Raw genomic sequence first — 12,987 nt, 5'->3', positions numbered from 1 at the left:
GGCGTGGTGGCTTACGCCTGTAATCTCAGCACTTTGGGAGGCCAAGGTGCGCGGATCACGAGGTCAAGAGCTCAAGACCATCCTGGCTAACACAGTGAAACCCTGTCTTTACTAAAAACAAAAAATTAGCCAGGTGTGGTGGCGGGCGCCTGTAGTCCCAGCTACTCGGGGGGAGGCTGAGGCAGGAGAATGGCATGAACCTGGGAGGAGGAGCTTGCACTAAGCCGAGATCGCAGCCTGTACTCCAGCCTGGGCGACAGAGTGAGACTCTGTCTCACAACAACAACAACAACAAAATTGAGATGTGCCTCTGCTAATTTGTAACAACTGCATGAATTGCTTTTACTTTCAATTTCAGCTTTATTGTACCATCCCATTTGTGGAAATGACTAGCTTCCTCAGCTCACTCTCTTTTTTTCCTTTATAAAGGAGGGACACAAAAGAAAAGAGGAAGGAGGAACGAGAGCAAGGGGCTAGTGAAAGGCGACTGAAAACTCAAAACTTGGACCTGTGGTGCTGAAGAGCAGGTATGTTTGCTTTCTTTTACACGCAACTTGGTCCAACTCAAGACTCGCTTTCTGATTCAGAGTGGCAGCTGAGGAATGGGCAGGAAGAGCAGGGGGCCTGCTGCCTGGCCTGCAGGAATCTGTGACTGGCTTTAGTTCTGGGGAAGCTCAGCTTCTCCCCTTCAACCAGTGACAGCCACGAGGTCACAGCCAGGCGCACCGTGTCCCCCTGGATGTGCTCCTCCCTGATCATCAACTCAGGACAGCAGTGAGTGGCCTGGAATGAGCCCTGGTGGGCGCCTGCCTGGCTGTCTCTCTCACGTCCTGCGGCAGGCCCAGAAATGCAGAGAACAAGGAGCTTCCAGGCAATTATAACCTGAAGGGAGAGTTTCTTTTCTATTTTTCTAGTGGTCACACTTAGGAAAGGTTCAGAGTAAGAGCTCTATAAGTCTCTATGTAGAAATAAAAGCTAGTCCCTACATTGCTTGTCTTTATGACTTAAAAATAATTACATAGTCTCTCTCTCTCTCTCTCACTCTCTGTGTGTGTGTGTGTGTGTGTGTGTGTGTGTGTGTGTGTGGTGTTAGTTTCCCACAGGATCATCAGAGTTACTTGTAGCTCTTGATAAACAGATAGATCCTTAGGCCTGGGAATCTGGGTTTCAATCCCCTCAGGTGATTCTTATGTAAATCAGAGTTTGAAAACCAGGCCTGACTAGGATTGAACAGCTGTATTTCATTTAGTAGAAGTTAAAAGTTCTCTGTCTCCTCACAGCTAAGAAACCAGAGACCTGATTTATATAAAGTTTGCAGGAGCAGCCACATCTTCCTAGAGCTTCCTTTATTGCTCACTTTAAAGAAGGGACTGTACAGTTGCAGTAACTGTAATGTGATGAAGACGTTACAATGCATTTCATCGTAGAAATCAGGGCCTTATGTTTGATCTCCATTCTCCTTCCTCCCCTCAGTGAAGAACCACACAAGAGCAGGTTGTACAGCAACAGCGTGCTTAAACTTTACTATTTTGCTCTGATGAAAAATTTATCTGTAGTTTTGGTTTCTTAGTAATTTACAGTTTGCATATTTTGTTGAACTGTACAAGCTAATGGACCAATGTAATTATGTAGCTTAACCTCCATTTAATTCAACTTTTACTAAAATCCTATTTTGTGCTGTATGCCATGTTAAGATATAAGCTTGTAATGTCTCATTTTATTACTAAAACACCCTCTGGGTTAGATGTATGATTTAACTCACAGACCCCTATAATTAACAGGCTCATCTAGGTGATGCTCCTTGGTCAAGGCCATATAAGTAGTGAAAGATAGAGCTGGTATTTTTGATGACATTAGAAGCATCTTGAATATTTGACATATAAATACAAAAGTGAGTATTTGAAGCATTTGAAGACAATATTATGTTTACATATTCTGATTATAAAGAAATACAAATATCAAAGAAAATCATTTTAATATAATGGCAATAAAAATGTGCCAGGAGATCTACAGAATAATTGTATTTTCAGTACTAAATTTATGGAATTAAACTTCACCTCTCAAAAACTTACAATGAAATCCCGTATGCCTTTCACCTCAATTCACTCAACAGTGACACTGACATTATCTCTCAAAAGGAAATCTCTCTAACTTATCTATGTATAGAGAGATAAACCTCTCTCTCTTTATATATCTCTAATTTATCTCTCTGTATAATATGCAATGTTATATGTATTGTTATTCTAATTCTTTTTTTTTTTTCTCATCTGTAGGAGTAACTCACTGAGAACCTCACCCTTCTAGGCTAAGTGCTTCAGCCTGTGTTTTAATTCTTTAGCTCTAGACATGTTTCTGCTTCCCTTTTGAAAAAGGTAGCCTCCATTCTCTAAAAGGTTCTCATCCCACATTGCTTCTTCCCCTTCTCCCTCCAATTTCTATCCCTCTTCTAAACCTGTAGATAAAAGATGAGCACATACAGTCACATTGACAAATTAGAGAGCATGTGTCAGTGTATGATAATCATTAAAAAGTTACTGCAGGTTACTGATCAAAGAACATATAGGATAACCACTGTCTTTGATTGTCAGTTTGTCAAGGATTTGGCGTTTACGTTTTTTGTTTTGTGGTGAAATATGCCTAATAAAATTAATAAATTTTACAATTTTAAGAGTATACTTCAGTGACACTAATATGTTCGCATTGTTGTGCAACTGTCTCCAGAATCTATTCATTATTGTAAACTGAGTCTCTCTACCTTTAAACAATGATTTGCCCTTCCTTCCTCCCTCAGCCCATGGTAATTATGCTTCTACTTTTCGTCTCAATGTATTTGACTATTCTAGTACCTCATCCAAGTGGAATCATTTAACATTTGTTCTTTTATGTCTGGCTTATTGCACTTGGCATAATGTCTTCAAGACTGATCCATATTGTAGCATGTGTCATAATTTCAGACATTTTTATGGATGAAGAATATTCCCCTGTAGGTATATACTACATTTCGTTGATATCATCTGTTAATGGACATAAGGGTTGTTTTCATCTTTTAGCTGTTATAATGCTGCCATGACCATTGGTGTGCAATTATCTGTTTGAGTCCCTGCCTTCAATTTTTTTGGTGTATATACACAGAAATAAAATATATATTTTTAATAATTTTTTATTATACTTTAAGATCTAAGGTACATGTACAGAACGTGTAGGTTTGATACATAGGTATACATGTGCCATGTTGGTTTGCTGCACCCATCAATTCATCATTTATATTAGGTATTTCTCCTAATGCTATCCTTCCCCCAAACCTCCACCCCCTGATAGGTCCCACTGTGTGATGTTCTCTGCCCTGTGTCCAAGTGTTCTCATTGTTCAATTCTCAAGTATGAGTGCGAACATGCAGTGCTTGGTTTTCTGTCCTTGTGATAATTTGCTGAGAATGATGGTTTCCAGCTTCATCCATGTCCCTACAAAGGACATGAACTCATCCCTTTTTATGGCTGCATAGTATTCCATGGTATACATGTGCCACATTTTCTTAATCCAGTCTATCATTGATGGACATCTGAGTTGGTTCCAAGTCTTTGCTATTGTGAATAGTGCCACAACAAACATATGTGTGCATGTGTCTTTATAGTAGCATGATTTATAATCCTTTGGGTATATACCCAGTAATGAGATTGCTGGGTCAAATGGTAATTCTAGTTGTAGATCCTTGAGGAATTGCCACACTGTCTTCCACAATGGTTGAACTAATTTACACTCCCACAAACAGTGTAAAAGCAGTCCTGTTCCTCCACATCCTCTCCACCATCTGTTGTTTCCTGACTTTTTGATGATGGCCATTCTAACTGGGTGTGAGATGGTATCTCATTGTGGTTTTGATTTGCATTTCTCTGATGACCAGTGACGATGAGCATTTTTTTCACGTATCTGTTGGCTGCATGGATGTCTTCTTTTGCGAATTGTCTGTTCATATCCTTTGCCCTCTTTTTGATGGGGTTGTTTGTGTTTTTTTCTCATCAATTTGTTTGAGTTCTTTGTAGATGTTGGATGTTAGCCCTTTGTCAGATGGGTAGATTGCAAAAATTTTCTACCATTCTGTAGGTTGCCTGTTCACCCTGATGGTAGTTTCTTTCACTGTGCAGGAGCTCTTTAGTTTAATTAGATCCCACTTATCAATTTTGACTTTTGTTGCCATTGCTTTTGGTGTTTTAGTCATGAAGTCCTTGCCTATGCCTATGTCCTGAATGGTATTGCCTAGGTTTTCTTCTAGGGTTTTTGTGGTTTTAGGGCTAAATTTAAGTCTTTAATCCATCTTGAATTAATTTTTGTATAAGGTGTAAGGAAGGGATCCAGTATCAGCTTTCTACATATGGCTAACCAGTTTTCCCAGCAACATTTATTAAATTGGGTTCTTGTTTTTGTCAGGTTTCTCAAAGATCAGGTGGTTTAGATGTGTGGTGTTATTTCTAAGACCTCTGTTCTGCTCCATTGGTCTATATCTCTGTTTTGGTACCAGTACCATGCTGTTTTGGTTAATGTAGCCTTGTAGTATAATTTGAAGTCAGGTAGCATGATGCCTCCAGCTTTGTTCTTTTGGCTTAGGATTGTCTTGGCAACGTGGGCTCTTTTTTGGTTCCATATGAACTTTAAAGTAGTTTTTTCCAATTCTGTGAAGAAAGCCATTGGTAGCTTGATGGGAATGGCATTGAATCTATAAATTACCTTGGGCAGTATGGCCATTTTCATGATATTGATTCTTCCTCTCCATGAATATGGAATATTCTGCCATTTGTTTGTGTCCTCTTTTATTTCATTGAGCAGTGGTTTGTAGTTCTCCTTGAAGAGTTCCTTCACATCCGTTGTAAGTTGTATTCCTATTTTATTATCTTTGTAGCAATTGTGAATGGGAGTTCACTCATGATTTGACTCTCTGTTTGTTAATAGTGTATAGGAATGCTTGTGATTTTTGTACATTGATTTTGTATCATGAGACTTTGCTTAAGTTGCTTATCAGCTTAAGGAGATTTTGGACTGAGACAATGGGGTTTTCTAAATATACAATCATGTCATCTACAAACAGGGACTATTTAACTTCCTCTTTTCCTAATTGAATACCCTTTATTTCTTTCTCTTGCCTGATTGACCTGGCCAGAACTTCCAACACTATGTTGAATAGGAGTGGTGAGAGAGTGCATCCCTGTCTTGTGCCGGTTTTCAAAGGGAATGCTTCTGGTTTTTGCCCATTCAGTATGATATTGGCTGTGGGTTTGTCATAAATAGATCTTATTATTTTGAGGTACGTTCCATCAATACCTAGTTTATTCAGAGTTTTTAGCATGAAGGGCTGTTGAAGTTTGTCGAAGGCCTTTTGTGCCTCTATTGAGATAATCATGTGGTTTTTGTCCTTGGTTCTGTTTATGTGATGGATTACGTTTATTGATTTGTGAATGTTGAACCAGCCTTGTCTCCCGGGGATGAAGCCAACTTGATCATGGTGGATAAGCTTTTTGATGTGCTGCTGGATCCGGTTTGCCAGTATTTTATTGAGGATTTTCACGTTGATGTTCATCAGGGATATTGGTCTAAAATTCTCTTTTGTGGTTGTGTCTCTGCCAGGCTTTGGTATCAGGATGATGTTGGCCTCATAAAATGAGTTAGGGAGGATTCCCTCTTTTTCTATTGATTGGAATAGTTTCAGAAGGAATGGTACCAGCTCCTCCTTGTACCTCTAGTAGAATTTAGCTGTGAATCCATCTGGTCCTGGACTTTTTTTGGTTGGTAGGCTATTAATTATTGCCTCAATTTCAGAGCCTGCTGTTGGTCTATTCAGGGATTCAGCTTCTTCCTGGTTTAGTCTTGGGAGAGTGTAAGTGTCCAGGAAATTATGCATTTTTTCTAGATTTTCTAGTTGATTTGCGTAGAGGTGTTTATAGTATTCTCTGATGGTAGTTTGCATTTCTGTGGGGTTGGTGGTGATATCCCCTTTATCATTTTTTATTGCGTCTATTTGATTCTTCTCTCTTTTCTTCTTTATTAGTCTTGCTAGCTGTCTGTCAATTTTGTTGATCTTTTCAAAAAACCAATTCCTGGATTCATTGATTTTTTGGAGGGTTTTTTGTGTCTCTATCTCCTTCAGTTCTACTCTGATCTTAGTTACTTCTTGCCTTCTGCTAGGTTTTGAATGTGTTTGCTCTTGCTTCTCTAGTTCTTTTAATTGTGATGTTAGAGTATCAATTTTAGATCTTTCCAGCTTTCTCTTGTGGGCATTTAGTGCTATAAATTTGCCTCTACACACTGCTTTAAATGTGTCCCAGAGATTCTGGTATGTTGTGTCTTTGATCTCATTGGTTTCAAAGAACATCTTTATTTCTGCCTTCATTTCGTTATGTACCCCGTAGTCATTCAGGAGCAACTTGTTCAGTTTCCATGTAATTGTGTGGTTTTGAGTGAGTTTCTTAATCTTCAGTTCTAATTTGATTACACTGTGGTCTGAGAGATCACTTGTTGTGATTTCTGTTCTTTTACATTTGCTGAGGAGTGCTTTACTTCCAATTATGTGGTCAATTTTAGAATAAGTGTGATGTGGTGCTGAGAAGAATGTATATTCTGTTGATTTGGGGTGGAGAGTTCTGTAGATGTCTATTAGGTCTGCTTGTTTCAGAGCTGAGTTCAGGTCCTGGGTATCCTTGTTTACTTCCTGTTTCATTGATCTGTCTACAATTGACAGTGGAGTGTTAAAGTCTCCCATTATTATTGTGTGGGAGTCTAAGTCTCTTTGTACATTTCTAAGGACTTGCTGTATGAATCTGTGTGCTCCTATATTGGGTGCATATATGTTTAGGATAGTTAGCTCTTCTTGTTGAATTGATCCCTTTACCATTACGTAATGGCCTTCTTTGTCTTTTTTTGATCTTTGTTGGTTTAAAGTCTGTTTTATCAGAGACTAGGATTGCAACCCCTGCATTTACTTGGTAGATCTTTGTTCATCCCTTTATTTTGAGCCTATGTGTGTCTCTGCATGTGAGATGGGTCTCCTGAATACAGTACACTGATGGGTCTTGACTCTTTATCCAAGAGTCAAGTCTGTGTCTTTCAATTGGGGCATTTAGCCCATTTACATTTAAGTTCAATATTGTTATGTGTGAATTTGATCCCATCATTATGATGTTAACTGGTTATTTTGCCCATTAATTGGTGTAGTTTCTTCCTAGCATCAATGGTCTTTACAATTTGGCCTGTTTTTGCAGTGACTGGTACCGGTTATTTCTTTCCAAGTTTAGTACTTCTTTCAGGAGCTCTTGTAAAACAGGCCTGGTGGTGACAAAATCTCTAAGCATTTGCTTGTTTGTAAAGGATTTTATTTCTCCTTCACTTATGAAGCTTAGTTTGGCTGGATATGAAATTCTGGGTTTAAAATTCTTTTCTTTAAGAATGTTGAATATTGGCCCCCACTCTCTTCTGGCTTGTTGGATTTCTGCCAAGAGTTCTGTTGTTAGTCTGATGGGCTTCCCTTTGTGGGTAACCATCCTTTCTCTCTGGCTGCCCTTAACACTTTTTTCTTCCTTTCAATTTTGGTGAACCTGACAATTATGTGTCTCGGGGTTGTTCTTGTCGAGAAATATCTTTGCGGTGTTCTCTGTATTTCCTCAATTTGAGTGTTGGCCTGTCTTCCTATGTTGGGGAAGTTTGCCTGGATAATATCCTGAAGAGTGTTTTCCAACTTGGTTCCATTCTCCCCATCACTTTCAGGTACACCAATCAAACGTAGATTTGGTCTTTTCACATTTTTCCATATTTCTTGGAGGCTTTGTTCATTTCTTTTTACTCTTTTTTCTCTAACCTTTTCTCACTTTATTTCATTAATTTGATCTTCAATCACTGATACCCTTTCTTCCACTTGATCAAATTGTCAATTGAGGCTTATGCATGTATCACGAAGTTCTCGTGCCATGGTTTTCAGCTCCATGAGGTCATTTGAGATCTTCTCTACACTGTTTATTCTGGTTAGCCATTCATCTAATCCTTTTCAAGGTTTTTAGCTTCCTTGCAATGGGTTTCAACATCCTCCTTTAGCTCAGAGAAGTTTCTTATTATTGACTTTCTGAAGCCTACTTCTGCCAACTCGTCAAAGTCATTCTCCATCCAGGTTTGTTCCCTTGCTGACGAGGAGCTGTGATCCTTCGGAGGAGAAGAGTTGCTCTGATTTGAGAATTTTCAGCTTTTCTGCTCTGGTTTCTCCCCATCTTTGTTGTTTTGTCTACCTTTGGTCTTTGATGTTGGTGACCTACAGGTGGGGTTTTGGTGTAGATGACCTTTTTGTTGATGTTAATGATATTCCTTTCTGTTTGTTAGTTTTCCTTCTACCAGTCTGGTTGCTCAGCTGCAGGTCTGTTGGAGTTTGCTGGAGGTCCACTCCAAACCCTGTTTGCCTGGGTATCACCAGTGAAGGCTGCAGAACAGCATATATTGCAGAACAGCAAATATTTCTGCCTGATCTTTCTTTGGGAAGGTTTGTCCCAGAGGGCAGCTGCCTATATGAGGTGTCTCTCAGCCTCTACTGGGAGATGTCTCCCAGTTAGGTTACATGGGGTTCAGGGACCCACTTGAGGAGGCAGTCTGTACGTTCTCAGAGCTCAAACACTGTGCTGGGAGAACCACTGCTCTCTTCGGAGCTGTCAGACAGGGATATTTACATCTGCATAGGTTGCCTGCCGCCTTTTGTTCAGCTATGCCCTACCCACAGAGGTGGAGTTTAGAGGCAGTAGGCCTTGTTGAGTTGCAGTGGGCTCCTCCCAGTTCCAGCTTCTCTGGCCACTTTGTTTACCTACTGAAGCCTCAGCAATGGCGGACGCCCCTTCCCCAGTCAGGCTGTGGTCTCACAGATGGATCTCAGACTGCTGCACTAGCAGTGAGCAAGGCTGTATGTGTGTGGTAGTCACTGAGCCAGGCACGGGAGAGAGTCACCTTGTCTGCTGGTTGCTAAGACCTTGGGAAAAGCACAGTATTTGCATGGTAGTGTCCCATTTTTCCAGGAAGTCTGTCATGGCTTCCCTTGGTTAGGAAAGGGAAATCCCCCAACACCTTGTGCTTCCCCGGTGAGGCAACACCCCGTCCTGCTTTGGCTCACCCTCCATGGGCTGCACCCACTGTCCAAGTAGTCCCAATAGGATGAGCCAGGTACCTCAGTTGGAAATGCAGAAGTCACCCCTCTTCTGCATTGATCATGCTGGAGGCTGCAGACTGGAGCTGTTCCTATTTGGCCATCTTGGAATTACCCCAATCAGAAATGAAATATTTTGATGTTAATTCTATGTTTCATCTTTTTTTAGGAACCACCATATTTTTTTTTTTTTTTTTTTTTAGAGACGGAGTCTCGCTCTGTCGCTCAGGCTGGAGGAGTGCAGTGGTGTGATCTCGGCTCACTGCAAGCTCTGCCTCCTGGGTTCATGCCATTCTCCTGCCTCAGCCTCCCGAGTAGCTGGGACTACAGGTGCCTGCCACCACACCTGGCTAATTTTTTGTATTTTTAGTAGAGACGGGGTTTCACCATGTTAGCCAGGATGGTCTTCATCTCCTGACCTCGTGATCCACCCGCCTCGGCCTCCTAAAGTGCTGGGATTACAGGCATGAGCCACTGCGCCGGGCCACCACCATACTTTTATTCTTAGTGGCAATACCATTCATATTTCTACTAGCTATGGACAAAGATTCCAATTTCTCCACATCCTAGCTAACACTTGTTTTCTGCTTAATTTTTTTTTTTTGAAAATATTCGTCATTTTAATGGGTGGTTGTGGAGTGGTACCTCACTGTGGTTTTGATTTACATTTCCCCAGTGATAACTAATGTTGCACATGTTTTCATATGTGTATTAAGGTCATTTATAGGTCCTCCTGGGAGAAATGTTCATTTCAGGGCATTTTCAATTGGGATTTTGTCGCTGTTGAGTTGTAAGAGTTCTTCATGTAGTCTATCAGATATATGGTTTGCAAATATTTTCTCCCATTCCATGGGTTGCCTTTTTACTACACTGACAGTGCTCGTTGATGCACAAAAATTTTTAATTTTGATTAAGTGTGGTGTATCTATTTTTTTTTTTTTTTTCAGTTTTCTGTGGTTTTGGTATCATGCACAAGAAATCATTGATACTGGAAATCTGAGTAAGGCAGAACATATACTAGAAAGGACAGCCCCCAGTCAGAATAGCAGGTTATAAATAAAGTCTGTTCTACTCCCTTCAGTTCAGGGAAGGGAAGTGGAAACTGGACTGCCACCTCCTCCAGACCACAACCATGGCCTTGAGGTGAGTGGATAGGGAAAGGGCAAATCAAACACCTTGGAATTTCCTACTATTTTGAAGGTGCCCTTTTTTTTTTCTACTGGACATTTTCTTGGGTGCTGTAGACCTTTGACTGTTTTCTAGAGCTTCTATAAGATAATTTTAGTCATTTTTTCAGTTGTTTTTTGATGTCTCCAAGAGAGAAGAAGGACTTGGAACTTCTTAGTCTGCCATTTTGCGCAATTGTCTGGGTTTGTAATCCTGGCTCTATGACTTATGCACTCAGCCTTTGTGAGACTCATTTATCTCATTTACATATATAGGGATAAAATAATCTCTAACTTGCAGGTTCTTATAAGTGTCAGTGAGGTCAGATATTTAAGGCAGGCATCACAGGGCTTAGACTATTGTAGACCCTCTATTATGATAACAATTACTTGAGTTTTATTATTACTATTGAAGAAAAATTATGGAGATGATAATATACTATGTTTCATTGCTAACACCATTACGGATTTGGGAGAATGATGGAGGAAGCCTTTTGCAATTCGCTAATGCTAGGTTACATGTTGTCTCAAAGAAATGCAAAAGTCTTATCAGTCCTAAATTTATGGGTGCTTGCATTACTGTAGCAGAGAATGTAACCTTATTTCTACTGGGAGGCTCTTCTAGGTTGGCAGCTGCCATGGAATCTGGACCCAAAATGTTGGCCCCTATTTGCCTGGTGGAAAACAACAATGACAAGCTGTTGGTGAACCAGCAAGCTGTCCAGATTCTTGACAAGATTTCTCAGCCAGTGGTGGTGGTGGCCATTGTTGGACTGTACCGTACAGGCAAATCCTACTTGATGAACCGTCTGGCAGGAGAGAATCATGGTGAGTGGTATCCTAGGACACAGGCCAATTGCTTGATTCCAGTATCTTAATGCTCTAACCTAGGCATGTGAAGCGAGAACCCAATTCCTTTCAATAAACCAACCTTCTCATTCTGATTCTCACCACCAAATCGCTACCTTTCTGTAACCTTTCCCCATATTTTTTCCTTTATTCCCATTAAGGAAAACCTCCCCTACTAGTACTCAGAATGCTCCCATGTCTTGTGTATTCAAGTCCCGGGCTCCCGTAATTGTGTCTCCTTTCTCTTATAACATATTTTACTTTCTTCATGTAATATTCCCATCAACATACAAAGATGTTTGAAGGTGTATCATCTTAAAAACTCTTCCTGAATTTCACATGTCATAGTGGGCACCAAATCCTGTTTTGATTTTGTGTTTTTGTCTTTAATCACTTTCAATGAAAAAAACATTGTCTCAATCTGCTTTTTTGAATTATTTTGCTTCTCATGTCTTTCTTCAGCCCACTCCTGTCTGACTTTGAACCTCACCACTTTTCAGGATGTTCTTGTTATCAGTGACCTCCATTTTGTCTGATTCATGGATTCCTCTTCATCTCCATTTTGAGCGCTTGCTTGGCATCATTCTCACATTTAATGTCCCTTGCTTTTTGAAATAAATGAATCACAGAGAGAGACATTCTTGAGGAAATATAGAAAGCACCATCTTGTATGCTGGGGCAGTTACAATCCAACCAGTCTGAATCCATGGCCCCAGGGCTGCTTGGCTGTTCTGCTGTCCCCATGCTTAGCTTCCTCCTCTTCCCTGCAGGCTTCCCTCTGGGCTCCACGGTGCAGTCTGAAACCAAGGGCATCTGGATGTGGTGCGTGCCCCACCCCTCCAAGCGAAACCACACCCTGGTCCTTCTGGACACCGAGGGTCTGGGCGATGTGGGAAAGGTAAGGCAGGGAGTCATAGGCAGGTTCTTTTTATTCCAGACATGATCCTTGTAATTTAATTGTTGTGATACATTTGTGAAAACTAGAAATCCAACTACAGTGAATAAGGCAAACTTTGACCTATTTGAGTCACACTTCTAGACAAGATTAGATATCAAGGTATATTAGGTAAAACATTCTTTTATTTCTTGGCACAGTGGTGAATGATTTGATTCAATTTCATAAAATCTTGTTAGCAGTTGAGTTCCAGGCCTTTGGGCTGAGTAGCATAGACACTGGTGAACAAAGTAAAGGTCCTGCCCACAAAGAGCCCTCAAGGTGTAGAATGATTGGGAAAGAAGTAGGTTGCCGAGAGGGAGGAGATTGGAATGCAGTGCAGTCCCTGCCCTCCGTCAATTCCACAGGGAGCTCTGTGGCTGGAACGGCCCTTTTGAGTTATCATGTTTTGGGACAAGGGTGCTAGGCCTTCATCCCTGGTGCTGGTCAATCACTGGAAGTCTGTCCTGGAAAACTTTCTCATTAAGAGAGCTGACACCTGTGATCCAGGCAGCACCTCACAGCTTTCACCACGTACAGTTGCGTATAACAGTGCCTTGATAAGAAAGAGAAGAGGTATTGACTCCAATCTCAGGAGATGAAGAAAGGCCTCTCACCCACCTTCTGAGCTACCACGTGAAGAGTACACTTGAGGGTTGGAATTAAGAGAGTTCAGTTTATATTTCTCATGATGAAGCTCATCAACTACCCACAGAGCATTCCGGAAGGCTTTGAGACACTTCTGATTGTGCTTGTCATGTAAAAGTATTTGTTCTTTCTACAGTAAACATTATAAGATGAATTTTTGGTGTTTAGCTTCTTATGAATGGGTGAAATAAATAATTTCTCTCTTTTTTTTGTCTTAGTTTGAGACTTAT

The 12,987-nt window shown here is 40.6% G+C and overlaps 1 protein-coding gene across 3 annotated transcripts; it reads left to right on the top strand.

Moving 5' to 3' along the window:
* The first annotated feature begins 301 nt into the window (after positions 1 to 301).
* LOC113223419 (guanylate-binding protein 6-like) lies at positions 302 to 12,133 on the top strand. 3 transcript variants are annotated; one of them, XM_026452878.1, is made up of 4 exons: positions 302 to 320; positions 430 to 527; positions 10,942 to 11,154; positions 11,946 to 12,133. In XM_026452878.1, the coding sequence occupies exons 3-4, from the start codon at positions 10,965 to 10,967 to the stop codon at positions 12,116 to 12,118; spliced, it is 363 nt and encodes a 120-aa protein (XP_026308663.1). In that variant the 5' UTR covers positions 302 to 320; positions 430 to 527; positions 10,942 to 10,964; the 3' UTR covers positions 12,119 to 12,133. The 3 variants fall into 3 exon arrangements, with proteins under 3 accessions (XP_026308663.1, XP_026308664.1, XP_026308665.1); XM_026452879.1 differs by lacking the exon at positions 302 to 320 and having other exon boundaries at positions 327 to 527; positions 10,952 to 11,154; XM_026452880.1 differs by lacking the exon at positions 302 to 320 and having other exon boundaries at positions 327 to 527.
* Positions 12,134 to 12,987: the final 854 nt, after the last annotated feature.

This window comes from Piliocolobus tephrosceles, chromosome 1 (assembly GCF_002776525.5).
Source record: "Piliocolobus tephrosceles isolate RC106 chromosome 1, ASM277652v3, whole genome shotgun sequence".
In the NCBI taxonomy this organism is placed as follows: Eukaryota; Metazoa; Chordata; class Mammalia; order Primates; family Cercopithecidae; genus Piliocolobus; species Piliocolobus tephrosceles.
This window is presented reverse-complemented; position numbering and strand designations above follow the sequence as displayed.